Source organism: Pagrus pagrus (genome assembly GCF_965226575.1).
Source record: "Pagrus pagrus genome assembly, chromosome: 24".
In the NCBI taxonomy this organism is placed as follows: domain Eukaryota; kingdom Metazoa; phylum Chordata; class Actinopteri; order Spariformes; family Sparidae; genus Pagrus; species Pagrus pagrus.
In genome coordinates this window covers 212,501-240,372 of record NC_140206.1, presented here as the reverse complement: position 1 = coordinate 240,372, position 27,872 = coordinate 212,501, and the positions used below count along the sequence as shown (strand labels likewise).

At 42.0% G+C, this 27,872-nt stretch overlaps 3 protein-coding genes across 10 annotated transcripts in view; 1 reads left to right on the top strand and 2 right to left on the bottom strand.

Annotated features, from left to right (window-relative positions):
• Positions 1–3,992: 3,992 nt before the first annotated feature.
• LOC311253126 (pinopsin-like) lies at positions 3,993–13,373 on the top strand. The gene is made up of 4 exons (XM_084346892.1): positions 3,993–4,571; positions 6,322–6,647; positions 7,269–7,502; positions 11,730–13,373. The coding sequence occupies exons 1-4, from the start codon at positions 4,217–4,219 to the stop codon at positions 11,982–11,984; spliced, it is 1,170 nt and encodes a 389-aa protein (XP_084203018.1). The 5' UTR covers positions 3,993–4,216; the 3' UTR covers positions 11,985–13,373.
• On the bottom strand, positions 10,250–18,769 carry LOC311253125 (beta-galactoside alpha-2,6-sialyltransferase 2-like). The gene is made up of 6 exons (XM_084346891.1): positions 18,254–18,769; positions 16,292–16,884; positions 15,839–15,936; positions 14,261–14,362; positions 14,003–14,177; positions 10,250–10,923 (listed from the first exon to the last, which is right to left on the bottom strand). Exons 2-6 carry the CDS (start codon positions 16,881–16,883, stop codon positions 10,676–10,678), a joined length of 1,215 nt encoding a protein of 404 aa, XP_084203017.1. The 5' UTR covers position 16,884; positions 18,254–18,769; the 3' UTR covers positions 10,250–10,675.
• Positions 18,770–19,208: 439 nt separating this feature from the next.
• lrrfip1b (leucine rich repeat (in FLII) interacting protein 1b) overlaps positions 19,209–27,872 on the bottom strand; it is a 25,743-nt gene continuing 17,079 nt past the window's right edge. For 7 of the 8 annotated variants that reach the window (XM_084346856.1, XM_084346859.1, XM_084346861.1 and 4 more), the window contains one exon: positions 24,533–27,094. In XM_084346856.1, coding sequence (XP_084202982.1) covers positions 24,807–27,094 — 2,288 coding nt within the window. In that variant the 3' untranslated portion in view covers positions 24,533–24,806. Of the gene's footprint in view, positions 20,885–21,441; positions 21,547–22,104; positions 22,185–22,627; positions 22,746–22,835; positions 22,886–24,532; positions 27,095–27,872 lie in introns of those variants that run through there. The other variant, XM_084346863.1, reaches the window with a different exon arrangement.

Genomic DNA, 27,872 nt, shown 5'->3' with positions numbered 1-27,872 from the left:
GACAGACAGACGTGCGCACGCTGCTTCGTACGCACGCAGCATCTTGTTACGCGTGACATAGTTTGCGCACGTCATTTCCGCCTACATGTGAGCGTGTGACAAAAATGTTCAATTATCTTCATGCGAGCGTTAATGCGTGCGTTCGCATAAAAACGCATGAATGTTACACGTAGTCACTACGCGTAGTGTGATTACCGGCGTGCAGCAGTCATACGCGTGAACGTGCGTGTGAACGGGGGACCATTATAAGTCAATGGGGAAACTACATTACACGTCAGGCGCTGCTCGCTGCACAGGCGTCAAAGCGCGCGCGTGTGACACGTTCAGTTGATAGGTGCGCACGCATTATGACACAATTCTGCCGCCATAACGATTCTACCGCCATACGCGCGCACGCACGCACACACACACACACACACACACACACACACACACACACACAGGTGTAGAGCTGGGACCTTGAGCGTTTCGTCCTCAGACTGTCTGATCTTTGTACACAGTACAGAGTAATAATACTTGTGTACTTGTACTTTGACTGAAGTACTTCTTCCTCCAGAGCGCTGCTGTATGAAGGTCTGAGGACTGAGGGGGGTCAGCTGGCTCCAGGTCTGAGGACTGAGGGGGGTCAGCTGGCTCCAGGTCTGAGGCTGGAGGTGCTGACAGCTGTGCGCTCCAGATGCAGCTCCATGTTGACTGTCTTCTCCTTCACTGAGTCCACGGACACTTCAGGGAACACACGCAGGGTCGGACGTCTCAGCGTTTTCATCATCTCGTTGAGCTTTTTTCTCAGAAAACTTGTTTCCTTCAGCTGGGCCTGAAGGAGACGGACGGACCACCTTCTTACAAACCCACATTTACAGGATTCTGTTCTGAAACTAAAACATATTCCCACGTTCATGAACGCAACATATCCTGCACTGAAATATGAGATATGATGTGAAGTAAGAAAGAAAACAAGTCGGACATCATCAGTCAGTGACCACCTGTGATGTCACTTCCTGCTCTATGACACAAACCCGTCCATCACTGAGACAAACAGACTCCATGTTTCTGCTCAAAGACAGAAAGAAGTTCATGTAGAACATTTGCTGAATTCACAAGAAGGAACAAATAAGTCAGAATCAGTCAGAGACAGAGTTTCACACAGTTTATAAAGTGTCTCCAACTCAACAACTCACTAAACTGACACATTTGTTAAGGGAGTCTGGTGAAGCTGTGGTTCAGTGTCCAGGATGGTCGGTGACACAGGTCTGAACTGCCTCTGTGTTAAATGACTGTATGAGCAGAAGTCAGTGAGGTAATCAGGACACCAACAGGTGTGTCTCTGTCCTCAGGTGAGAAATCAACGCTTCCTGTAAACTATCAGAGTAAAAGCCCCGAGGAGTTGAGTTGAATCCTGAACATGTTTCTGAGCTCACACAGATCAGGTTTTCTCTCAGAGGCAGACAGGTGTGGTCACCTGATGAATAGCTCCACTGACTCCACCTCCAGTGGAGACAGACAGGTGAGAGATGTCAGGTTTCGTAATAATTACTACAAGTTATTTCTGTGTAAATGTTTCAGGACATTAAACAGGTGTTTGATTGACCACTTATAAAACATAAACATTTAGTAATAACTCAGAATGAACACAGACCTCCGATTATTCATTCACTTCAGAGAGCTGCACTCCAGACCAAAGCCCACAGAGAAAAAGTGAGATTTAAGGGTGTTTGTTTGTGTTTTCAGCTCTCTGTGGTCGTGCTCCTGTTCACTGAGCCATGTCACACATTTTATAAATGAGCAGAACAGTTCTTGAAACATGATCAACACGAGTCCAGAGTTTGGATCCAGATGAAATGTGCAGTAAATAATCACACTTCCTGTGTGGAAATTGTGCGTTTGTCAGGTGGAGTTTGGTGTGATAGCTTGAGCTTGAGCAGTTTACAGCCTATCAATAATCAATAATTAGCTGTCTGTATCAATAATCAATGAAACATGGACTGTTTTACATCTTCACACATCACATCCCCCTGTGGCTGAGGCCAGCTGCCCTGCCGCCCCCCTCCCTCCCTTCCTTCATCTCCCATGATGCCTTGCAGGCGATGAGCTGCAGCAGGAGTCACGCTCGCCTGCAGCCTCACTGCTGCTCACTAACAGGATGCATGCTGGGAGTGTACAGGCCCGGTTCTTTTATTTTCAGCCCAGTCGGCAGAAAAATGTTGTGAGATTATTGATAAGCTGTGCTCATGGCCTGGTCGGGTTCAGGTACCAGAACCACTTGGTCAAGTTGGAACCTCTTCATGTTCTGTCTTAAAGAACCTGGTTCTGTCACCACAACACAGCTGGACCATCAGGACGCCTCCTCTAAAGAACTGCACTTTAATGTACTTGTACTTTATTTTAACTTCCACTTCACTACTTTTATTTGATTACTTTAGTTACTAGTTACTTTACAGATTACATGCTGTACCAGAGCCAAAGTAGCAGCAGTGTGTACATATACTGTGTATCAGTGTGTACATGTACTGTGTATCAGTGTGTATTAGTGTGTATATATACTGTGTATCAGTGTGTATTAGTGTGTATACTGTGTATCAGTGTGTATACTGTGTATCAGTGTGTATTAGTGTGTATACTGTGTATCAGTGTGTATTAGTGTGTGTATATACTGTGTATCAGTGTGTACATATACTGTGTATCAGTGTGTAAATATACTGTGTGTCAGTGTGTACATATACTGTGTATCAGTGTGTACATGTACTGTGTATCAGTGTGTATTAGTGTGTATATATACTGTGTATCAGTGTGTATTAGTGTGTATACTGTGTATCAGTGTGTATTAGTGTGTGTATATACTATGTATCAGTGTGTACATATACTGTGTATCAGTGTGTACATATACTGTGTGTCAGTGTGTACATATACTGTGTATCACTGTGTATTAGTGTGTGTATATACGGTGTATCAGTGTGTATTAGTGTGTATACTGTGTATCAGTGTGTATTAGTGTGTATATATACTGTGTATCAGGGTGTATTAGTGTGTATAGTGTGTATCAGTGTGTGTATATACTGTGTATCAGTGTGTACATATACTGTGTATCAGTGTGTACATATACTGTGTGTCAGTGTGTACATATACTGTGTATCAGTGTGTATTAGTGTGTATACTGTGCATCAGTGTGTATTAGTGTGTATACTGTGTATCAGTGTGTATTAGTGTATATACTGTGTATCAGTGTGTATTAGTGTGTGTATATACTGTGTATCAGTGTGTATACATACTGTGTATCAGTGTGTATACAGTGTGTGTATATACTGTGTATCAGTGTGTATTAGTGTGTATACATACTGTGTATCAGTGTGTATTAGTGTGTATACTGTGTATCAGTGTGTATTACTGTGTATATACTGTGTATCAGTGTGTATACAGTGTGTGTATATACTGTGTATCAGTGTGTATACATACTGTGTATCAGTGTGTATATACTGTGTATCAGTGTGTATACATACTGTGTATCAGTGTGTATTAGTGTGTATACTGTGTATCAGTGTGTATTACTGTGTATATACTGTGTATCAGTGTGTATACAGTGTGTGTATATACTGTGTATCAGTGTGTATTAGTGTGTATACATACTGTGTATCAGTGTGTATTAGTGTGTGTATATACTGTGTATCAGTGTGTATACATACTGTGTATCAGTGTGTATATACTGTGTATCAGTGTGTATACATACTGTGTATCAGTGTGTATATACTGTGTATCAGTGTGTATACATACTGTGTATCAGTGTGTATTAGTGTGTATCAGTGTGTATATACTGTGTATCAGTGTGTATACATACTGTGTATCAGTGTGTATACAGTGTGTACAGTATATGCAGTGTGTACTGTGTGTGGATACAGTCACGTGCTCGGCTCCGGAGCGATGACGTCACTTCTCCCAGTGTATTTAAAGAGGAGCGCGCGGAGTGGACCTTTCACTCAGCTGCACGCGGACAGCCGACACTTCTGAAGTCTGAGGAGCGTCAGAGGCACGAGCCGTTTTATTGATCCTGTATTGGCTCACAGTATCGTTCTGTTGTGTGCGCGCGGCACGGTGCTGCTCGTGCGGAGGATGCGGCGGCGCGCTGGCTGCCTGCCTCTTCATCACTCTTCATCATGTGACGCCTGGAGCCGCGGCGGAGGTTTACTCTCTACACAAGGCACGTCTGCGTGAGCGGCAGCACGTCATGTTCTCGGAGGTGAGCGACGTCAACCTGACGTCCAACGCGAGCGCGCCGCTGGAGCAGGACTGGAGCGACACACCGCACGCGCGGCTGTCGCGCGGCGGCCACCGCGTGGTGTCGGTGTTCCTGGGTTCCATCATGGTGCTCGGCCTCCTCAACAACCTGCTGGTTCTGGTGCTGTTCTGCCGCTTCAAGACGCTGCGGACCCCCGTCAACATGCTGCTGCTCAACATCAGCGTCAGCGACATGTTGGTCTGCGCCTGCGGCACCACGCTTAGCTTCGCGTCCAGCCTGCGGAGCCGCTGGTTGTATGGCCGCCACGGCTGCATGTGGTACGGCTTCATCAACTCCTGCTTCGGTCAGTGGTTCCGGTTCTGCCGCTGCTGCTGCGGGGCTCATACGTGCTGGTGTATATTTATTTTAAATTCAGATGTTAAACTTTATATTTTAACTTCTTTCACTGAGCTCCGGACAGTGACGTCACTCTGCTGTAGGCTTCTTATAAATGTTATATTCTATATTTAATATTGTAAATGTTATATTCTATATTTAATATTTTAAATGTTATATTCTATATTTGATATTTAAATGTTGTATTCTATATGTAATATTTAAATGTTATATTCTATATTTAATATTTAAATGTTATATTCTAAATTTTATATTTTAAATGTTATATTCTATATTTAATATTTAAAATGTTATATTCTATATTTGATATTTAAATGTAATATTCTATATTTAATATTGTAAATGTTATATTCTATATTTGATATTTTAAATGTTATATTCTATATTTAATATTTAAATGTTATATTCTATATTTAATATTTTAAATGTTATATTCTATATTTGATATTTAAATGTTATATTCTATATTTAATATTGTAAATGTTATAATCTATATTTAATATTGTAAATGTTATATTCTATATTTGATATTTTAAATGTTATATTCTATATTTAATATTTTAAATGTTATATTCTATATTTAATATTTTAAATGTTATATTCTATATTTAATATTTAAATGTTATATTCTATATTTCATATTTTAAATGTTATATTCTATATTTCATATTTAAATGTTATATTCTATATTTAATATTGTAAATGTTATATTCTATATTTAATATTTAAATGTTATATTCTATATTTAATATTTTAAATGTTATATTCTATATTTAATATTTTAAATGTTATATTCTATATTTAATGTTGTAAATGTTATATTCTATATTTAATATTGTAAATGTTATATTCTATATTTGATATTTAAATGTTGTATTCTATATTTAATATTGTAAATGTTATATTCTATATTTAATATTTTAAATGTTATATTCTATATTTAATATTTTAAATGTTATATTCTATATTTAATATTTAAATGTTATATTCTATATTTAATATTGTAAATGTTATATTCTATATTTAATATTTTAAATGTTATATTCTATATTTCATATTTTAAATGTTATATTCTATATTTAATATTTAAATGTTATATTCTATATTTAATATTTTAAATGTTATATTCTATATTTGATATTTAAATGTTATATTATATATTTAATATTGTAAATGTTATATTCTATATTTAATATTTAAATGTTATATTCTATATTTAATATTTTAAATGTTATATTCTATATTTGATATTTTAAATGTTATATTCTATATTTAACATTTTAATGTTATATTCTATATTTAATATTTTAATGTTATATTCTATATTTTCATGTTATATTCTATATTCTATATTTTAATGTTATATTCTAGTTATATTAACCCGTGCTCACGGAGCTGAACGGTGACGTCAGCTGAAGAAGTTTAATATTGACTGAACTCATAAAAACAGATCAAGACAAACAAGTTCAGACTGAGTCAACATAATGTGTTAGAGGTTTGACACTCACCTGTGACAGTCTCACCTGTTAATGAAATTTAACATAGAAAATCAGTTCAGATCCAGATAAGTGTTCTGAGGGACATTCTGTCCCATCGTCCCGTTTAAAACATCTGGTTTTGGACCTTATGTGGAACTAAATCCAGGTTCCAGGTGGTTCTGTGGATCTGAACCCTCTTCCTGTTTCTGTCTCCGTCAGGGATCGTGTCTCTGGTCTCTCTGGCTGTCCTGTCCTACGACCGCTACAGCACCCTGATGGTGTGCAACAAGCGGTCCCCGGACTTCAGGAAGCCCCTGCTGGCTGTGGGGGGGTCCTGGCTCTACTCCCTGGTCTGGACGGTGCCCCCCCTGCTGGGCTGGAGCAGTTACGGTCTGGAGGGGGCCGGGACCAGCTGCTCGGTCAGCTGGACCGAGAACTCGTCCAGTTCTCACTCGTACATCATCTGTCTGTTCATCTTCTGCCTCGGGATCCCCGTCCTGGTCATGGTCTACTGCTACGGACGCCTGCTGTATGCCGTCAAACAGGTGGGTCACAGCAACCAATCAGAGCCATGCAGTAGTTTAAAGGTGAGAGTTTATTGCCTGTGTTTAGTCCGTCAGGAGGTTCTGACAGTTTATTGTCTGTGTTTGGTCCGTCACGTGGTTCTGATGGTTTATCGCCTGTGTTTGGTCCGTCAGGTGGTTCTGACGGTTTATCGCCCGTGTTTGGTCCGTCAGGCGGATCTGATGGTTTATCGCCCGTGTTTTGTCCGTCAGGCGGTTTTGACGGTTTATCGCCCACGTTTGGTCCGTCAGGCGGTTCTGACGGTTTATCGCCCGTGTTTGGTCCGTCAGGCGGATCTGACGGTTTATCGCCCGTGTTTTGTCCGTCAGGCGGTTTTGACGATTTATCGCCCGTGTTTGGTCCGTCAGGCGGATCTGACGGTTTATCACCTCTGTTTGGTCCGTCAGGTGGATCTGACGGTTTATCGCCCGTGTTTGGTCCGTCAGGTGGATCTGATGGTTTATCACCTCTGTTTGGTCCGTCAGGCGGTTCTAACGCTTTATCACCCGTGTTTGGTCCGTCAGTCGGTTCTGATGGTTTATCACCTCTGTTTGGTCTGTCCGGTGGTTCTGACGGTTTATCACCTCTGTTTGGTCCATCAGGTGGGTCGTATCAGGCGGACGGCGGCTCGCCGCAGAGAGTTTCACATCCTGTTCATGGTCATCACCACGGTGGTTTGCTACCTGCTCTGCTGGATGCCGTACGGCGTGGTTGCCATGATGGCCACCTTTGGCCGGCCGGGAGTCGTCAGCCCCGTCGCCAGCGTCGTCCCGTCGATCCTCGCCAAGAGCAGCACCGTCATCAACCCAGTCATCTACATCCTCATGAACAAACAGGTGAGTCTTCACAGTGACGATAGGTGACATCAGGTGGTCGACTGTATTTGTTCAGTTGATTTCAGGATTTAAATTCTTTGGAGGCTTTGACAGAGAGCGTTTCAATAAATCAATACTCTGCTACACTTGACCAACTTATATAATTATAAATCCAAATGTACAAAAACTAAAACATCTAAATTAAAGACAAACAAATAACAGAATATAAAAACTAAAATGAAAACTAAATGAGAAAAAATTAAATAAAATACTATATTTTATTTAATTAAAGTTTTCATTTTAGTTTTTATGTTATTTTATTTTTTGTGTTTTTGTTAATAAAGAGAGAAAAATAAATAATGAACGACTTTGAAAGTAAAAACACATTTGTTGGATGTCTCAGGTTCTGGTGGTAAGCTAATTAATTAGCCTGTCTAGCTAACATGGATGCTAACATCAACACATTTCAGACGGATGGAATCAGATGCAGAGATTTTCCAAGCAAATCGTTTTATTGAGCTGTGTGTTTATCAAACCTCCTCCGACGGTACCAGACTTCTGTTTGTTTCTGATGTATGAACATGTAGCTCAGAGCTCCACACCATCGTTTGACGTCCTGACGGGAAACATAAAGTCTGCTCTGAATCACCACGGCTACAACCAAATCTGACATGATGGAATAAATCTGAGACAAACAAACCTGACAATCAGATTTACAGTCAGTCATGTTTGAGAATAGACAGCAGACTGTAAACACGTTTCTGTTGTTGTTTTTGTTGTTGTTGTTGTTTTTGAGTGTATCTGTCAACAAACGGAGCCTCAGCTTTGTGCTGCTAGCTCTGACACCTTTACCAACGTTTGGCCCAGAGTCATTTTTAACGCCTTCGAGCATTTCAGTGTCTCAAATCTTTAATCGTCTCATCCAGAACACATTTGGCAGCTTCATGCAGCCGCCCGCGGGTCCGTCTGCAGCTGGTTTCTGTCACAGCTGAGCGGTTTCACAAAGAGACATGAAGCAGAGTCCTGTCGCTTCCTCAGAGAGCAGCTGAGGACAAACAACCGTCAGCAACAGCAGAATGAGTTAAAGCAGTCATTCAACCTGTAGAACAACAATAATGAGCTGACAGAGGTCCTCTTCACGACAGAGGACAGTGAACGCATCGTCTGTTACTACTATACTTTTATCACAGTTTGAATCTGACAGAACAAAGTCTGAGATGTTTTATGACTTTGAGTTTTCCCCAGATCTAAATCTAAAGACAAACAATGAGATTGAGGTGGTAATAAGTGTAACATGATTTTTAAACTACATGAAAGTTACCTGAGTGACGACAGTCTCATTATGTTGACGGTCAAATGTTTGACTTTTAAAAGTTTGAGACACTTTCTCTAAAACATTGTTTAAATTATGACGGGCACATGACAACTTACCATCAGACCAAACATTAAAAATAAGTCTTTAAGGAAAGTAAATCCAGTTTCTCAAAACAACATTATCTTGTATGTTGATGAAGGTTCGCAGTCATCCGGGTCATGGTACCTCTAAGTTCTGTATCGTAGTCAACTGGACCTGTTTCAGTTTGTTGAAGACGTTTCACATCTCATCCAAGAGGCTGCTTCACTTCTAACTGACTGGAGGAGCTGCAGGCTTTAAACTCTGTGTGGGAGTGTCCTCACATAGTATGGGAGTGTCCTTACAGAGTGTGGGCGTGTCCTTACATAGTGTGGGAGTGACCTTACATAGTGTGGGAGTGTCCTTTCAGAGATGGTTAAGGACTCATGTGCGCTCTGAGTTCACAGCCGTCTTTGAACAGAGGAGGTGGTCTAAGACATCGCTTATCACCAACCTACAATACAGTACTGAGTTCTCTCCCCCAACAACCTTAACAACCCACATGAAGGCCGGTTGGGTCAATGAGCCACAAGTGGCCCTAGTGACTTTCCCGCACTCTGTAAGGACACTCCCACACTATGTAAGGACACTTCCACATCCTGTACGGACACTCCTACACTATGTAAGGACACTCCCACACTATGTAAGGACTAGGCATGGGCAAGGTAAAGTTAATGTTGTCTTGAAATGAACGAGCGTATTAGCGTCTGACAGTGAAATGAGATTGTTACTGAGGCAGATGGTAGTTACCGTATCTTACCTTTTCTATATCTCTATGATAGTAACTTTTTTTTTTTCACTGAGGCAGATATGCTAACTAGCATGCTAAGATAGATCCATCTTAGCATGCTAGTTACCATATCTGTTATCCATAACTTTTTTTCTTTCATCAATCTTTATTGCTAAGATGGATAACACCAGCTAGTTTCTCTAACATGAGGTGAAGAAGAGAAGCACAAGTGTTTTTTTTTTAACTTTTTTCCTTTTTTTGTTTTTAAATACAGACATTCAAATTCACATTTTAGAGCTGTAATCATAATACCGTGAAACCATGATATTTTTGCCTAAGGTTATCATACCGTCAGAATCTCATACCGGCCCATGCCTAGTAAGGACACTCCCACACCATGTAAGGACACTCTCACACTCTTTAAGGACACTCTCACACCCTTTATGGACACTCCCACACTATGTAAGGACACTCTATGGGGACACTCCCACACCCTGTGAGGACATTCCCACACTATGTGCGGACACTCCAACACTCTGTAAGGACATTCCCACACTATGTTAGGACATTCCCACACTCTGTAAGGACATTCCCACACTCTGTAAGGACACTCCAACACTCTGTAGCAGAAAGTAAAAAAATCAGTCAAAAGCAAAGCGTGTTTATTAAAACTATTATTTGCATAAAAATAAACCTCATCAACTTCTTTTATTAAAACTCTGCTGTTGTTTCTAGATTCAACGTCAAAACGTTAAAAAATTATAATTACAACATAATAAATCTGGAGTTTCTTGGAATTACATAAAAATTCTGAGATGAGTTAAAATGATTTTTGATTTACAGTGAAAATAATGAGACAGTGTTTGAAAGAACATCAGAATTATGACATAAAAATCAAAACTAGATCACATGATAGTTAAAAAATATGACAAAACAAGGAAAACTAACTTTTAATAAAAGAATCAATAAATATTTTTAAAATAATCTAAAAAGATTTTTTTTTAAATTAAAGGAAACAAAATAAAAGAACATATTCACTATCCTGAACCACCTCAGAGTCTTAAACCTGGATCATGACCCACACTGGACTGTCCTGAACCCCCTCAGAGTAACCTTGCCCTTGGTCCTCAGCTGGTCTTGGGGGCCCACGTTGATCCTCTGGATCAGCAGCTTCTCATACAGCAGAGGGTGGTACGCTCCCAGCGTACAGGCGGCATCGTGGTAACGCTCATAGTAATGACACAGGTCGGTCCGACGGACTGACGGGATGAACTCGTACACACTGACCTCACCACACAGTGACATCATCAACAGGATCCCTGAAACACGTGACATCATCAATGTGTCATAAAATAACACAAATAATTTTACACAATAAAGAAAAAACTAAATCCAGTTTGAGTCAGAATCGAACAAAACAACAAATATTTTACAAACTAAAAGAATGTTTACGTTATAAATAATGAATGAGAACAAATATTTCATATTTACACATGATGTCATTAAAAAGTCGCTGAGGATCGTTGTCACGTCTCCAGCTGACTGTTTATTGATTATCAGTCTGTGATTGATTGTTAGTCTGTGATTGATTATTAATGCCTGTGATTGATTATTAACGTGTGTGATTATCAGTCTGTGATTGATTGTTAGTCTGTGATTGATTATTGTCTGTGATTGATTAACAATATCTGTGATTGATTAGTAATGTCTGTGATTGATTATCACTCTGATTATCAGTCTGTGATTGATTGTTAATGTCTGTGATTATTAGTCTGTGATTCATTAATAGTCTGTGATTGATTGTTAATGTCTGTGATTCATTATTATTCTGTGATTCATTATTAATGTATGTGATTATCAGTCTGAATGATTGTTAATGTCTGTGATTATCAGTCTGTGATTGATTGCTAATGTCTGTGATTGATTAGTAATGTCTATGATTAATCATTAGCCTGTGATTATTAATGTCTGTGCTTATCAGTCTGTGATTGATTATCAATGTCTGTGAATAATTATCAGTCTGTGATTGATTATTAATGTCTGGTTGATTATCGGTTTGTGATTGATAATTAATGTCTGTGGTTGATTATCAGTCTGTGATTGGTTGTTAATGTCTATTCCTCAGTTCTACCGCTGCTTCCTGATCCTGTTCCACTGTAAACACCAGCTGACCGAGGACGGACACTCCTCCATGCCCTCAAAGACCACCGTGGTCCATCTCAACCGCCGAGTGTGTGACATCAGCCCGGCCGCCACCGAACACGCTGCCACCGCCGGCTCCACCCTGCTTACCAGACCTGATACTGCGGACATGGAATTAACCAGCAGCGCCGTGTCCGACAGAGCCGACGCTGTCGAGCCACAGGAGGTCTCCTCATGAGACCTCTGACCTCTGACCCTTCACCTGAAACCTCAACGACCAATCAGCTGACTGGAGGTACGGAGGTCAACAAACGATGACGGAGGCGTGTGTGGACGTAAAGACATTTAATGAATATTTACAACAGTGTAACAGGAACATGTCTGGAGTCGTTTATGAAAGTTAAAGAATTTAATTAAGATTAAAAATGTAAACATTTAACACGTTTCCATCGTTCACAGTTTCACTACGTTTTCACAATTTATCAAACAATGAATCTCTTGCGATCACAGTGTTCAGCACCTGTTCACACCTTTAAAGACAAATCGAGCTTCAGGGTTCATTTCTCTTTATCAAAAACAAGATACAATTTAAACCTCGTGATTGTTATCATTATCATTATTATCATCATTATCATTATTATCATTATTATCATTATCATGTTCCATTAAATTTTGATATACAATAAAAAACAAGTCATTTTTGATTTTTGTATCTGAAGCGTCTTTAGATAAAAAAAACAAAGACAAACAACAAAAATCAAACAAATACTAATAAACGTTATTATAATTATTGATCCTGAAATCAAATGAACTTCTTTGATCTTTCAGTCTCATATCATGGTCTTCATCAGGCGACTTCATGAAGATATTTAATAACATTTATTATCATAACTGATGTGAACTTCCTCTGTGACTCATGTTGTCTGTTTGTTTGTTTACTCCATGATGTCATTACTTCTGTCTGATTGACAGACCGTCACATAAACATTCAGCATGTTTAATGAGATTATTAAACATCTTTGAACAAACACATTAATAAACAGTAACGTGTCACGACAACATGATTGTGTGTTTTAAACTGGTGGTTCTGATGATTCATATCTGATGGTGTAAAATCGTCGCTCACTTTATCACAGAATCAAACGACTCTGACGACGGCTAATTAAATATTAATGAAGATGAATAATAAAATGAGTATGTCCTGTCTGAGCGTCATGACGTGACGTGATCATATTTTTCTATGGTCTCTGGTCTGTTGAACGTCTGTGCTGTAAAAATGTTGTTGAGGAAAGTTTGGAATAAAGTTCTGTAAAGTCGCTCGTCCGTCTTTTTATCCAACGTTTATATTAATATTGTGAACGTGTTGTTTCCTCTGTTGAATTCATTTTTAAATCACCTCTAACACACCGTTTAAATATTAAATCTAATATAAAACAATTATCTTTTGTTTTCTTTGAGTGATAAATGCAGCTGTCAGTTTGTTATTGAAACCTGCAGTGACACGTTTGTCTCCCCCTTCAGGCTGTGACGGTCATTACACAAACAACTGCTGACAGTTTATTATTTTTACTGTTTTCATTGTAAAGAGCTTGTTTTAAAAATGTGCCACATCAATAAAGTTATTATTATTATTATTATTATTATTGTCACTTCATGCAAGTTTTAATCAGTTTCTCAAATTTCCATTAAAATGTTTATAATTGTAATGATTTTAATTTACAATCAAATGTAATGTTGGAATTCAATTTAACATGTTAATAATATTAAATTATAAGTACATGTAATTACATTTTGATAATAAATTATAATATAAATTAATTTACTATAAATATTTTACATTAATTGCATTTTCTATAGTAAATATACTTTTCTTAAGTAAATGTAATTAATATAATTTATGATCAGTGTAATTATATTCTATTCTATTTAAATTTTGAGTAATATTTCAAATGTAATGTTATTTACATAATGATTACTGGATGTTGTTTGTTCCTGTTTCTCTTTTCTCTTTGTTACTTTTATTGTTTTTTTTGTAATTAACAATATAAATTTAAATCATCCAAAGACATGTCTCGCACTTTTAGTAGTATTGTAGTATTGTAGTACTGTAGTATTGTTGTACTGTAGTATTGTAGTATTGTAGTACTGTAGTATTGTTGTTCTGTAGTACTGTAGTATTGTAGTACTGTAGTACTGTAGTATTGTTGTACTGTAGTACTGTAGTATTGTAGTACTGTAGTATTGTAGTCCTGGTACCTGTGAAGCCTGACGAGGGCGGGTTTGGCTGGATCTGGTCCCCGGTGTTGTCCTGGATCAGGTCCCACAGGCTCCAGATGAACTCCGGGTGGAGGATGTAAAACGGTTGCTCGGGTCGGAGGCGACGGCGTTCGACGTACCCCGAGAACAGATCAAAGTCCGGCTTCTTGAACCACTGGAGAGGAAACGTGACACGCTGAGTTAGCACACGTTAGCAAATGTTAGTAAAACGGTAAAGTCTTGTCGTTGCATTCAGACCTCGGTGAGGTTGGAGGAGTACGGAGCCGGATCCCAGAGCAGCAGGGTGATGTCCTGATACAACGAGCTGCTGTTGAACTGATGTTTGGGCTGAGCAACAATCTGATGGAGACACAGACGGACAAACTGAGACGACCTGCACACAAACTAAAGTTCAGATTCAGACACCTGATGTCCAGGTAGCTCAGTGTGTTGGGGGACTGTCATGAAATTCTGAGGTTGTGGGTTCGATCCTGAAGTCAGTCTGAGTTTTGAAAACTGCTCTTCATATGAAAGAGTCAAAGGCAGGACGTTCAGGTATCTGATGAGCTTCTCTGAAGGTTGTGGGTTTGAATCCTGACGATGTTCAGACTTTGTATAAAGTTGCTGCTCAGAAGAACGAGTGAGAGACTCGGCTCAGCAGGGTGACCCCAGGGTTAGAAGCTTGTGGGTTTGATTCTTTATTGAATTTTGAGGGTTGATGTTCAAAAGTGTGAAATCTGAAAGAAACAAAGACCATCAGTCAGATCCAGTAGCTCACGCCGATAGAGGCCTGGTCAGCAGTTCTGAGGTCGCAGGTTCGATTCTTATAATACTCAGTCAGTGGAGATTGAAGTGTGGACTGAAAAGAGCCCAGAGAAGATCTGCTGGTGTGAAGGGGACTTGGTGGTGCGGTGGGTTTGTTCCTGGCTGGCAGCAACCAGAGGTGCTCGCACCGGGTCGAATCCTGCCGGCTGCCAGTACCTGGAGCCTCAGTCCTGCAGTCGTGGGAGAGGGAGGGGGCCGTGTCCCCTCCCGTGGTTCCTCAGAGGTGGAAGCAGGGGATTATGGGTCGATGAACCATCAGCAACTGAACTTTTACTGAAGTGTGAGGATGTGACAAAGTTTTAAAGATGTTGTAGGTCATCACTGTCACATCTTTGAGTTAATGTTGGATGATGAAAGCTCATTACATCATCATTCAATTAATCAATCTTTATTTGTTCATTTCATAATTAACACCAAAACTCATCTCATGACACTTTCCAGATTGAGCAGGTCTAAACAGAACACCTTGATTAATTCATCTACAGAGACCAACACTTGAGCAGCACCTGGTGACAGAGGAGAGAAGAAACTGCCTTTAACAGGCAGAAACCTCAAGCAGAACCGGACTCTGCCTCGAGGGTTGTTCTGTATTGTTCTGTAGAGTTGGAGAACAAGACGAAACATAACATGAATAAAACTTTGAAACTTCACCTCATCTGTCAACATCTCAGAGAACTCCCATGATGCCACACATACATCTGTGAGCACAACACCTCTGTGTCCTCACTTCCTTGGACCAAGGAGGTGAGGACACAGAGGTGTTCACTGGTGAGGACACAGAGGTGTTCACTACAGATGTATGAATGAATGAATGAATGTACATTTATTGAAGTTTTCAGCAGCAGGTACCAAGCAACTGTTCTGTGTGCTCCAGGCGTCAAACAGGAAGTGGAAGATTCCACCTGCATTACTAGGAGCAGGGGTGGACCGTACTAAGTGGTTCAGGGGTGTCATTAGTTCAGAGGTGTAGAACAACAACAGAAGGGTGAGGACAGTGGGCGGAGTCTGTACCTGCGAGTTGATGATGCGGATTGTGGTCTTGGTCCCCACATCCCTCTCGAAGCCTTTGGTGGGGGCGGCGTTGAAGCGAAGAACGGCATCATGGGAATCTGAGTCCAGGAGGAGAGGAACAGGAAGTGGACTTTGAGTCAGTTTTGTTTAATCAAGCAAGTAAAGTTTATTTCTGTGCTTCACAGTCAAACAAAGTGAAAATACAATAAAAACAACAAATAGATTCGAGATCAAACACCAGAGTAAATAATATTCACCAGCAGGGGGCAGCAGAGTCAGACCTGCACTGACACAGCTCATGTTTTAGAAAGGTGATGTTTTAACACAAAGAAAGAAAGTACTGGTGAGGTTGTGGGCTCTGACTGTAGAAAACAGTGTAAAGGTCCTGTAATCTGACCCGTCTATGGGTCCTGACCCTCAGGTTGGACCCCCCAGTCCTGTACGTGGACTCACCGATCTCCCTCCCCAGCGATGAGTTGAGGACGGCTCCGGCTGACGTCACCACAGCGCAGCTCTGATACCCAGACGTCCAGAGTTCCTGCAGGGGCAGTGAAGGCACCAGCCGGGCCCAGCCCAGACCGGAGAACGGCTCCTGGGTCCCGTCCACAGTCCGGATCCTGGTCCTCCTCTTCAGCTCACAGTACAGTTGCAGACCAGACCTGCGGTCCCCCCGTGGCCCCTGGTACGTCACCTGGTGCCTGTTGGAGCTCAGCTGGACCTTCAGGACCTTCTGCAGGCGAGGACTCAGCATCTCCACCGTCAGGTTCCCGGTCCAGAGTCTCTGCAGGATTTCCAAAGATCTGGACCTGTAGTAGTCCTCAGATCTGGACCTGAAGTCAGTCCTCCTCCTCCTCCAGTCCTTCTCTGAAGATCCGGCAGGTCTCAGGGCCCCCCGCTGAGCAGAGACCAGGCGGCGGATTTCAGTCCTGCTAAGTCCGGGCCGAGGCAGCCGGGAGGTGAGGTCCAGGAAGTGACAGAGCAGGGACAGGAAGAGGAGGAGCCAGGCCAGCAGGAGCACCAACAGCCACTTCCTGTATGGCTTCATCCTGCGTCAGAAGTCAGAGGTCAAACTGTTTTCATTCATTCTTCACTACCTTCCTCCCTTCTCTCCTCCCCATTCCCTCCCTTCTCTCCTCCCTCATTCCCTCGCTACCTTCCTCCCTTCTCTCCTCCCTCATTCCCTCCCTACCTTCCTCTCTTCTCTCCTCCCTCATTACCACCCTTGTTTCCTCCCTTATTTCCTTCCCTTCTCTCCTCCCTTCTCTCCTCCCTCATTCCCTCTCATTTTCCTCCCTTGTTTCCTCCCTTCTCTCCTCCCTTGTTTCCTCCCTTCTCTCCTCCCTTGTTTCCTCCCTTCTCTCCACCCTTGTTTCCACCCTTGTTTCCACCCTTGTTTCCTCCCTTCTCTCCACCCTTGTTTCCACCCGTTTCCACCCTTGTTTCCTCCCTTCTCTCCACCCTTGTTTCCTCCCTTGTTTCCTCCCTTCTCTCCACCCTTGTTTCCACCCTTGTTTCCTCCCTTCTCTCCTCCCTTATTTCCTTCCCTTCTCTCCTCCCTCATTCCCTCCCTACCTTCCTCTCTTCTCTCCTCCCTCATTACCACCCTTGTTTCCTCCCTTCTCTCCTACCTCATTACCACCCTTCTCTCCTCCCTTCTCTCCTCCCTCATTCCCTCCCTACCCTCCTCTCTTCTCTCCTCCCTCATTACCACCCTTGTTTCCTCCCTTATTTCCTTCCCTTCTCTCCTCCCTTCTCTCCTCCCTCATTCCCTCTCATTTTCCTCCCTTGTTTCCTCCCTTCTCTCCTCCCTTGTTTCCTCCCTTCTCTCCACCCTTGTTTCCACCCTTGTTTCCTCCCTTCTCTCCACCCTTGTTTCCACAATTGTTTCCTCCCTTCTCTCCACCCTTGTTTCCTCCCTTGTTTCCTCCCTTGTTTCCTACCTTCTCTCCACCCTTGTTTCCTCCCTTGTTTCCTCCCTTCTCTCCACCCTTGTTTCCTCCCTTGTTTCCTACCTTTCTCTCCTCCCTCAGTGTCCACCCTGATGAATACTAACGTCTGTCAGCTGTTCATCTTGTCCACATAAACTTTATCAATAATTCATAAATTAAAGGATTTTTCTTCTTAGTAAACGTTCAGATAAAGTTCACATAATAAATAAATAAATAAATAACTAAATAAATAAATGAGTTATAACTTTCTGATCTCATTACAACAGAACAAACTAATATTTAAGTTATTTATATTATATTCATATAAACTTATTATATTTATTTAATAGTTTAAAAGTTGAATCATTTAAAATAAAAGACTTTTGCTACAAACTGACATTATATCCGTTCAACCAAACTTCATGTAAAATTTGACTGTTTTAAGGAGAGTCATCTTTGTGTTTGATTGACAGCTGCTTCCTGTTACCTGTCACAGGTGTGGTGAGGAGGAGGAGCCTGTGGGCCGGCGTTCCCTTCCTGCCCACTCCAGGACTTCGACGGCTCGTCCTGACATCAGCTGAGTTTCCTTCGATGTCCCACGGGATCAGTCTTCCCAGAATCCTCTGCTTCCTGCCCAGAGCTGGACTGGTTTCACTCTGGACGTTGAAGTGTCCTTTAACTCTCTGCTGGGGGGCTACAAGTGTTCTGATTGGCTGCCTCGGTCCCTTTCAGTGACACAACGCACAGGGCTGTTACCATGACGACCACATTAATGCTGCGTTCAGGTCAGACGGTGAAAATGAGCGTCAGAGTGAGAGAGACGCTGCTGAGACAAAACATTCAGTCAGCGAGGGGTTAACTGGAGGTCTGAAGGTTGGACCTGATCCCAGACGGACTCGTGGGAAACCAGACCCGGACCTGACCAGAATACATTAACCAGAGAGGGCTGGCAACATGGTGGACCTGAGAGGACCCGGACCTGACCAGAATACATTAACCAGAGAGGGCTGGCAACATGGTGGACCTGCGAGGACCCAGATCGGACCGGACCGGACCAGTTAGAGTCTCAATCTGGTTTCATGTTTTAAACTTTTTATACTTTGTTTTTAATTTGCTTGTTTTTCATTTAACTCTGTTTTATTTTGAAACTGCTTTAGGCCTCAGATCCTGTACGCTGTCACTTCCTGTTCGCGTTCACCTGAATCACTTCACAGCTCAGGTGCTTTTTACAACGTTGTTCAGGGGCGTCACCTGTCTGATGGTGAGATCACTCTGTGGCGTTCAGGTGCGTCACCTGTCTGACGGTGAGGTCACTCTGTGGCGTTCAGGTGCATCACCTGTCTGACGGTGAGGTCACTCTGTGGCGTTCAGGTGCGTCACCTGTCTGATGGGGGTCAGGTGGTTGTGAGCAGGAAGTCTTGGTCATAAACAAACAGTCAGACTGAGATGTTGCATCAGTTTATTGTCGTGCTTCTCAAACCCCTCTCACACCCGTCACACTGATCAATAACCCCTGATCATGTTGATACACTGATGTATTGATAACCCACATCCTAATCAATAGGACACAATTAAATACATTGAAGTTCTCCTCCGATCAGATCAGAGTTCACACAGATCAAGTATTAAACCTTGTTGATCAAACGACTCCGACCTAATCTTACTCCCCGTACCCATGGCGACATCAGTCAGATCCCCGTCACCATGGCGATCTGGGCCCGTCCCGTCCTCCCCCCTCCTACATTCAGGAACAGTAGTTTTATTGCGTCATCGATTTTTTAAATGTGCGAAGAGCTGGTTGTCATGGAGACAAATTGAAGCCTTAAACGAGGAGTTGGTTGTCATGGAAACAACCTCCTCATATGTTCATTCACTGAGCGATGAGTCCTGACAGACATTCACAAGCTGGTGATTTTACATCCCAAGTGCCTGAACCAGGTGAACCAGGTGGTCCAGGTGGGTCTCCACCTGCTCTATATGTACATGAGCACACGAGGCCACGCCCTCCTCAGTCAGCGTGGTGGGCGGGGCTGGATGCTGGTCTGCTCTGGTCTTTACTGTCACACCTGAAGGATCTGATGCCTTTAAATGATTTAAACTGATCTACAGTCGACAGGCGGCAACATCCAGCCCACCAAACCCCAGAACCAAAACAGACGGAACCATAGAACCAAAACAGACGGAACCATAGAACCAACACCAACCTTTAAAAATAACAACAAACAAACAAAAACCTCCAAGAAACAAAATAAAGTTCAAAATCAGCTGCTGGTCTGATCCAGTCTGATCCGGACTGATCCAGTCTGAGCCGGACTGCCCCCAGTCTGATCCGGACTGATCCAGTCTGAGCCGGACTGCTCCAGTCTGATCCAGTCTGATTCAGATTGATCCGGTCTGATCCAGTCTGATCCGGACTGCTCCAGTCTGATCCAGTCTGATCCGGACTGATCCGGACCGACCTGGTGTAGTCCGGTCTCCCTGCTGTAGTGACGTCTGTGAGGGAGGCGGCGCCCCCGTGAGTTGGAGGAGAGGTAGTGCCACAGTTCACACCGACAGAGCAGCTGACTGTTGATGTAGAGTTTGTTTTAGACACCAGGAGGGCCAGGCGGGCGGAGTTGAACACATCAGGACTTTAAAGGTGGAGGCGGGTCAGATTTATTCTGTTCTTTAAAGCACAAAGATTTAAATTCAGTTTGTTCTGGCCCGTCGAGCACTTTGATGTTTGTCTGTAAAGAGTCTTTACTTCTCAGTGGAGGACGGACGACTTGTTGAGGTCACTGTGACGATCCATGAACTTCACCCGTCTGTGTTCACTGCGCCGGGATCACAGAGCTACATTCCACATGTCCATGACTGATTGATTGACTGATTGATTGATTTTTTGAGTTTTTGGTTTGTTTGCAGCTTAGTTAACTCCACCCGTCCGGTGCTGCATGCAGAGTAAAAACAAGGGCTGATTGTCTCTCCGTCAGGACCGCTGGACGTCGATCCGTCCCAGGACGCAGCGTCACTGCTGGGCCAGCAGGGCGTTGCGGTTGGCCTTCATCTTCTCCAGACGTTTGGACAGGTGGTTGTTACTGGCCTCCAGCTCGTCGATCCGGTCCAGAGCCGAGCGGAGCTGCAGGACAGAAGAGGAGAAGAAAACGACTGAAGCAGGAAACATGGCTGCTTCAACATCCTCCAATTCACAGGTTTTAACTTGATTTATATACATTTATACATTTTAAATGAAGGAGAAGGAGGAGGAGAAGAAGGAGAAGAAGGAGAAGAAGAAGAAGAAGAAGAAGAAGAAGAAGAAGAAGAAGAAGGAGAAGAAGGAGGAGGAGAAGAAGGAGGAGAAGGAGAAGAAGGAGGAGGAGAAGAAGGAGGAGAAGAAGGAGGAGGAGGAGGAGGAGGAGAAGAAGGAGGAGGACGAGGAGGAGGAGGAGGAGAAGGAGAAGGAGAAGAAGAAGAAGAAGAAGAAGAAGAAGAAGAAGAAAAAGGAGGAGAAGGAGGAGAAGGAGGAGAAGGAAAAGGTTAAAAGGTCAGCGACCAATGAGGAAACACTTCTCAACAGCCCGGACCAATCCTGTAACTGCTTTTCTCTATCAGTCACGGACAAACATATTTTTGCCAAACAATCAATAAGTTAAATAAAACCAGTCACATATTAAAAACATGAAGTTAAACTCAAACCTCTCTCTGTAGCTTCCTCTTCTCCACTTTCAGCTCGTCTTCGATCTTCTCTGCGTTTTCTGCCGCCGACTTGTATCGAGTCACCTGACCTTCCAGTCGGATCACCTGAGTCAGAAACAAAACAATGAGGCGGAGTCAGAGGACGTCTTCTACTTTATGAACACAGTGTTATTGCTCGACCTCCTCTTTCCTCATCAGAACAGCTGTTTGTGTTCGACTGTCTCTCATTTATTTCATAATGCTTTCAAACATGAACTGTTGTGGAGACTTCAGAAGTGTCTCTACCTCCACCGACCCTGAACCCTGTGAAACATTCACAATAATTCATTTGAATGATTTGATTCATATTTTAGAGTTTCAGTAGGAAACAGCATCAACAGGCCCAAATGACAAAACCATCAACGTGGAAGAAAAAATAAAATCATGTCGAGTTCCTCGATACATGAAGAACAAATACGTCTGAATAAATGCTGAAGTTTGACAGTACGAGTTCATGAAGCTGCTTTACTACACACAGAATTATTGTCTTTGCTTTTGTTTGTGAAGTTTTTGTAAGTAAATGGAAACAAAAACACCAAAAGTTACATTTTTCACACGGTTTGATGAAATATGTCTCTATATGCCGATGATGCTGTTTTCTTGGTGAAGCACAGCGACTCTCACATTTTGTTCCAGAGTGGTGACTTCCTGTTCAGACTTCACCAGTTTGAACTTGAGCTCACTCATTTGTCTGTTGGCGTCTCCTGGAGAAAATAAAACCACATCATGACACTGAAGATATGAACGTTGTTTATATACGACAGAAATATTTGTGTCATGAGGAACTTTATTGTTTACATGTTGATGCAAAATTTCACATGATGGAAAAAGACGACGAGAGAAAAGTTTCAGAGAACAAGAAGACAATGAGATGTGACAGGAGATGAGGACAAATGAGGAGAAAGAAAAAGTCAGGATGAAGATGAAGACGAGACAAACGTGACAGTTAAGAAGGCTTCAGGTGAAAACTGGAAGATGAAGCTGAAGATAAAGACGGACACTGAAAATAAATAAAGACGACGATGAAAACAAAGAAAACAAAGACGAAAAGACGGCAACAGAGCAGTCAAAGACATAAAAGAGGAGAAGACGAGATGAGAACATAAATAATGAGGATGAAGACGGCTGACAGCGCCACAGGACTCACTCTGCAGGTCCAGAAGATGAGAGTCCATCCCGTTCTCCAGCCCGCCCCCCTCTGGATTCTGGACTCCGTCCGTCCCGTTCTTCTGCCTCTGATCCAGCTGAGACTTCAACAGCTTCACCTGCTCACAAACGTTAACGTGACGGATTAAAGTTTAATCAACGTTTCGTTCAAACAGCTGTTTGAAGCGTCAGTTTGAGTGTCAGCTCACCTGATCCTGTAAACTCTCTCTTTCTTCAAAGAGCTTCTTCAGTCGCAGCTCTGAAACAACATTTAACCACGAAAGACAATAATCATGTTGTTTCTCAACAGGACGTAACAATGAGGCACCACACACATTTAAAGCTACAGTTTCATCTGACAACGTATGAGCGATCTATAATCAATCACTTGTTATACTGATTCGACTTTATTTCTTTCATTATTCCTTCGATCATCTTGTAACCGCTCAGAAAGAGCTGCGACCGTCAACTGATCTGCTGCCAAATATTTAATTAATCAACTATATTAATTATCCATTGATCAGTTTGAGCGGAGTTTCTTTCCTCCTCTGTGACGGTGAACTGAAGATCTTTGGGTTGTGGACAAAACACCATCAACAGTTTTCAACAGTTTAGAATCAAAACCTAAAATGAAGATTAGCAGCACAGAACAAACATCCTCATCTAATCCTCTTCTGTACGAACAACTAACTGATTAATCAAGAAAGTAATCGACAGATTAATCAACAGACAATGAAAGCACTGGATCGCAGCCATCTGGACTGAGTCGATCCGACCGATCAGAATATGAAAAGAAATGTAGCAGTTGCTGATCATTAATGATATTAATGGACAGTCAATTATTACAACGCTGCACTTTGAGTCTGAAGCTACAGTCAGAAATATTCTTTTAGTTCTACAAACATGTTAATTGAGTTCACAACAACAACAACATCAGGAAATAAACAGCTGTGAACATGTAATGACTGTCAGAGTGACGATCCGGCTGCTCTGAGTCTGGATGAGAAGTTAGCAGCTGTTTGCTGCCGTGTTGGTCAGAACCGAGACAACAGGTCACATTGACTTGGTTCTGTCTGGTTCCTTCATTAAACTTCTTTAAGTCATTCATTCCTCTTGTTGGTTTGTTACAATTAAAATGAAAAATATAAATTTACAGGTTCTAGTATTTTTGACACAGTTTCTTCTAAAATGCTAAATAAACTCACACATGTTCGGTTTTTACAGTATAAACAGTATAAACCGATCAGGTGACGCTGCCTGTGTGACTGCTTAATTTGTTAGCGGCTAGTTCGCTATGTTCAACACGCTCTTTCAGGTTGAGTCTAATTTAAACATAAAAATATTAAAGTGTTATGAGCTACAATGACGCACTGATCAAAATGAGTCAGGCCGACTGAGCTTGGTGCTAGACGTGTAAGCTGCTAACGACAGGCTCAGAAGCTGTGAACTACATCCTGTCTCACTGGTGTCTTTCAGATCTGTCTTCATTTACTGATTATTTATTGATTTCTACAAATGTAATATCATTTTATAATAAGTCACAACAGGAGTGTTAATGTTGGACAGCTTCACACTGTAAATTACACACAGAGTTCATAAAAAAGATTTTATTGTTGAACCTTTAAACTCAACACTTGTCAAGTTTTTCCCAAAATAATTCTGTTTTGTTTCATAATAAAGTTTCTTATGTCTGTAAAGTTTGATTTCACTGAAGAAGGTCTCAACAACTGGACACATGCTGATCATAATATGATTTATCATCATAATAAACTACACAGTGAATAAATCAACATGGCTGCCAGGGGAACACGAACACATCTTTCATATAAAATGATTTTATTTCTTGGCTCAACTCAGACGTTTGTGTTGTCGGACAGAAGACGTCGGATCATGAAGGATTCAAAACCTTTCTCTGTCGGTTTATTTCAAGACTTTGTTTATAAAATGATTATAAGAAACAGCTGATCGATCGAAAACATTATAATGACATGAATCCAAATTTGTCCTGTTTCACCGTCCAACAGGAAAAAGGCCATAAAACAGCCTTAACTTCAACTTTACACACACAAGCTTTAAAGTGTTGGTCCGGGAGCTTCAGAGGTTTTTTACGGGTGGATCTTCAAATCGTCAGCCAGGTTAACGAGTTAAGTTAAATTAACATCACTGATGACGTCATGAAATCAGGAAATCTTGCAGTCGGTGTTGTGTTTGTCTTTCCTGCCGTCTGGACTGAATCCCTTCCGTCCTCTCTGGAGTTTGACGCCGCTCTCCACCGGAATGACTTCGACATCTTCAACGACGACCTCCGTCGCAGGTTGACAATGTTGTTGCGTCGCCGGTTGCTGTGTGGCCTCCTCGTCAACCTCCTCACAGCTGTCCACGTCTTCAGCTGACGGCTCCTCCAGATCCTCGGCTGTCCACCATGTTGACTTGTTGACAGCTCTCCCTTGTTGTAAACTCATCACCACTAACTCTGGAACAGCCATCGCCTTGATTTCATCCGCAGTCGTTTCTATGAGTCGTCTGATCTTTGAACTTTGAGCCACGTGAGAGTTTGTCGAGAACGTTCGATGGGTTTTTTGTTGCTCCTCAACGTCTTCATCAGCTGGAACAAGACGGCCACTCTGAACAATCTGTCTCTCCTCCACTTCATCCTGACTCCTCGATGAGTCCACCAAACCTTGATCACACTCAGACTCAGCAAAGTAAGATTCAACCAGAATGAAATCCTCTGAGCAGCTCGGCATCATCGAATCACTTTGCCTTTCTTCTTTGACGTCAACAGAGTCGACCCGAGCGGATTCAGTGACCTCCACCTGAAAGTCAGAAATACACAACATGGTGTCTGAGGTACTTCCTGTCGCATTCCGGTCATCGTTTGGAGGATCTTGAACTTCTACACAAATGTTCCCTGAGTTCACGGAGTCATTGATTTGAGGACGTACCTCCAGAGAGGCTGCTTCACACCTCCCTGACACTGGACGGTCTTTGATGGATGCAGGAGGTCCGGCAGAACTCTGTTCAACACTTTCTGGATCTTCTGATGTTCTGTTCGGACCTGCTGCATCAGGCTGATCTGACACATTTTCTGTGATGATCTTCAGCTTCTCCTCCAACTCTGAAATCCACTGGCTGAGCGAGTCTGGCACTGCAGGAAAAATTCTTAAGATTTCATCAGCAAAACCTTGATTTTCAACAAACTCTCTCAGAATGTTTTGAATCGTCTGTTCGAAACCACCCCAGTCCTTCAACATCTGCACCGTGACAAGCGGGGACAGAGTCGATGACACCGGAGTAGATGACACCGGAGTCGATGACACCGGTGTTTCTGTCTGGTTGTAACGTTCAACACATTCAGAGGATTTGTCTTGAATTTGAACAGCTTCTCTAACTGGTTCACCTTCACAGATCCTCCAGATCTGAATCTTCTCAGGTGAATCAGATGTTCCTCCACTGATTGTGTCATGAAGCTCTGATGGTTTCAGTTTGGTTTCAAGGCTCGGACCTTCAGATACACCACAGCAACTTAATTCAGCCTTGTGAATCTGACTTTGAGAGCTCTTATCCATCACCACCGTCTCGTTTTCTACTAAATCTGTCAGAACTTTTGTGTCTTCAAACCTTGGTCCATCACACGGTTCACCTTCCAATTCGGCCGTCTTATCAACACATTCATTTTCCCTCAAGCTGTCCACTGATAAGGGGAACACTGTGATATCAGACACTTCTTCTGTCTGTGAACAGCTCACACTCCTGGATGATTCTCCATCCTGGCAGCAGCTCACGGCAGCAGCCATGAGACTCGACACCACCGCCTTGTTGTCCAGGATCATGTCTTTTGCGGGTCGAGGTGGAGCAAGTCTGGATCTGTAGACTTTTTCAGCAGAAGTTCTGCGAGCAGTTGAAACTGAATCTACAAACTGATTATCAGTTGGATGTACTACCAGCGGAGTTCCTCCATGACTCATCTGAGTTACAGATATCTGGTTGTCAGGAGAGTCGTGAGTCACGAGCTCGTCCTGGTTCGATGCTTCAGATGATTTCACTCCAGCTTCACTGTGAGGTTCAGTTCTGCCTTTAAAGTCCTGATCCTCAGCAGCCAGTCGGGCGATGGCAGCTTTTCTCGCAGCTCCTGGCTCATTTTTCATCTGCTGTTTTTTAACACCTTCATCTCTAAACAAAGGATTTCCTTCCTGTCTGATCTGAAAGTTCTTGTTCGGTTCCTTTTCACCTCTGTTGTTTCTTGGTAGTTTTCTTGCGCCTTCCGTTCTGCCTGGAAGTTTCTGGGTTCTGTCTCGTCTGTCTCCGGCCGGTTTATCCGACCTCTTCACTGGTTTCAAAGCATCGGGTTTGGTTTTGCTGCTGGAAATTCTGTTTGGTGACCGTTTATAGGTCCAACAGTGATCGCTCTTCATGTCGTCTGGTGGGAGTTTGCTGCCCTCTGCTGGCTGCTGCTCTCCAACTTTCCCTGAAAGATCATGAAGGAGACATTGGAGGACGAAGAGCAGTCGACTCGTTAAAGATGTAAAAGAAGGTGTGAATGAAGGCGAACGGACCGGAGGAGAGAAGAATCAACATCCTGATCACAGAAGAATTAACGGAGGCTTCCTGTTTGACTGTTCAGCAGGAGGACGAGGACGTGTTAGACACTCAGCTGATTGAAGTTATTCAATGATTAGGAAACGTTTTTAAAGTTAGTTTTATTATCAAAGACCCAAACATTCAAACACACATCAAGATGTGACACACACACGTTTGTAAGTGTTGAGCTTAAGTTTCTGAATTCAAAAGAAAAAGTAGATTAAACGTTAAAATTAAAGATTGTTTTCTCAAAACTTTACTTACCGACTGTTCATTTTTCTTAAAAAGTCAAAAATATGACTGAAAACCTCTTTATCCCAACTTATTGTCTAACTTTCCTTTAATACCTCATAACTCACATTTGAAAAGTGATCACCTCGGCTCACAATCGTGATTTATCTTACTAATCATGATTTTATCTTAATAATCGTGCTTTATCTTAATAATCGTGATTTATCTTAATAACCGGGATTTATCTGAATAATCGTGATTTTATCTTAATAATCATGATTTATCTAAATAATCGTGATTTTATCTTAATAATCATGATTTATCTAAATAATCGTGATTTATCTTAATAATCGGGATTTAATCTTAACAATCGTGATTTATCTAAATAATCGGGATTTTATCTTAATAATCATGATTTATCTAAATAATCGTGA

Coding starts and splice junctions, on each gene's coding strand:
- LOC311253125 (XM_084346891.1), bottom strand. CDS start 16,883: ATGAAGCCATACAGGAAGTGGCTGTTGGTGCTCCTGCTGGCCTGGCTC. Junction 15,937..16,291: donor ATCGCTGGGGAGGGAGATCG/GTGAGTCCACGT, acceptor TCCTGGACTCAG/ATTCCCATGATGCCGTTCTT. Junction 10,924..14,002: donor GCCCTCGTCAGGCTTCACAG/GTACCAGGACTA, acceptor CACGTGTTTCAG/GGATCCTGTTGATGATGTCA.
- LOC311253126 (XM_084346892.1), top strand. CDS start 4,217: ATGTTCTCGGAGGTGAGCGACGTCAACCTGACGTCCAACGCGAGCGCG. Junction 4,572..6,321: donor CTTCATCAACTCCTGCTTCG/GTCAGTGGTTCC, acceptor TGTCTCCGTCAG/GGATCGTGTCTCTGGTCTCT. Junction 7,503..11,729: donor ACATCCTCATGAACAAACAG/GTGAGTCTTCAC, acceptor TCTATTCCTCAG/TTCTACCGCTGCTTCCTGAT.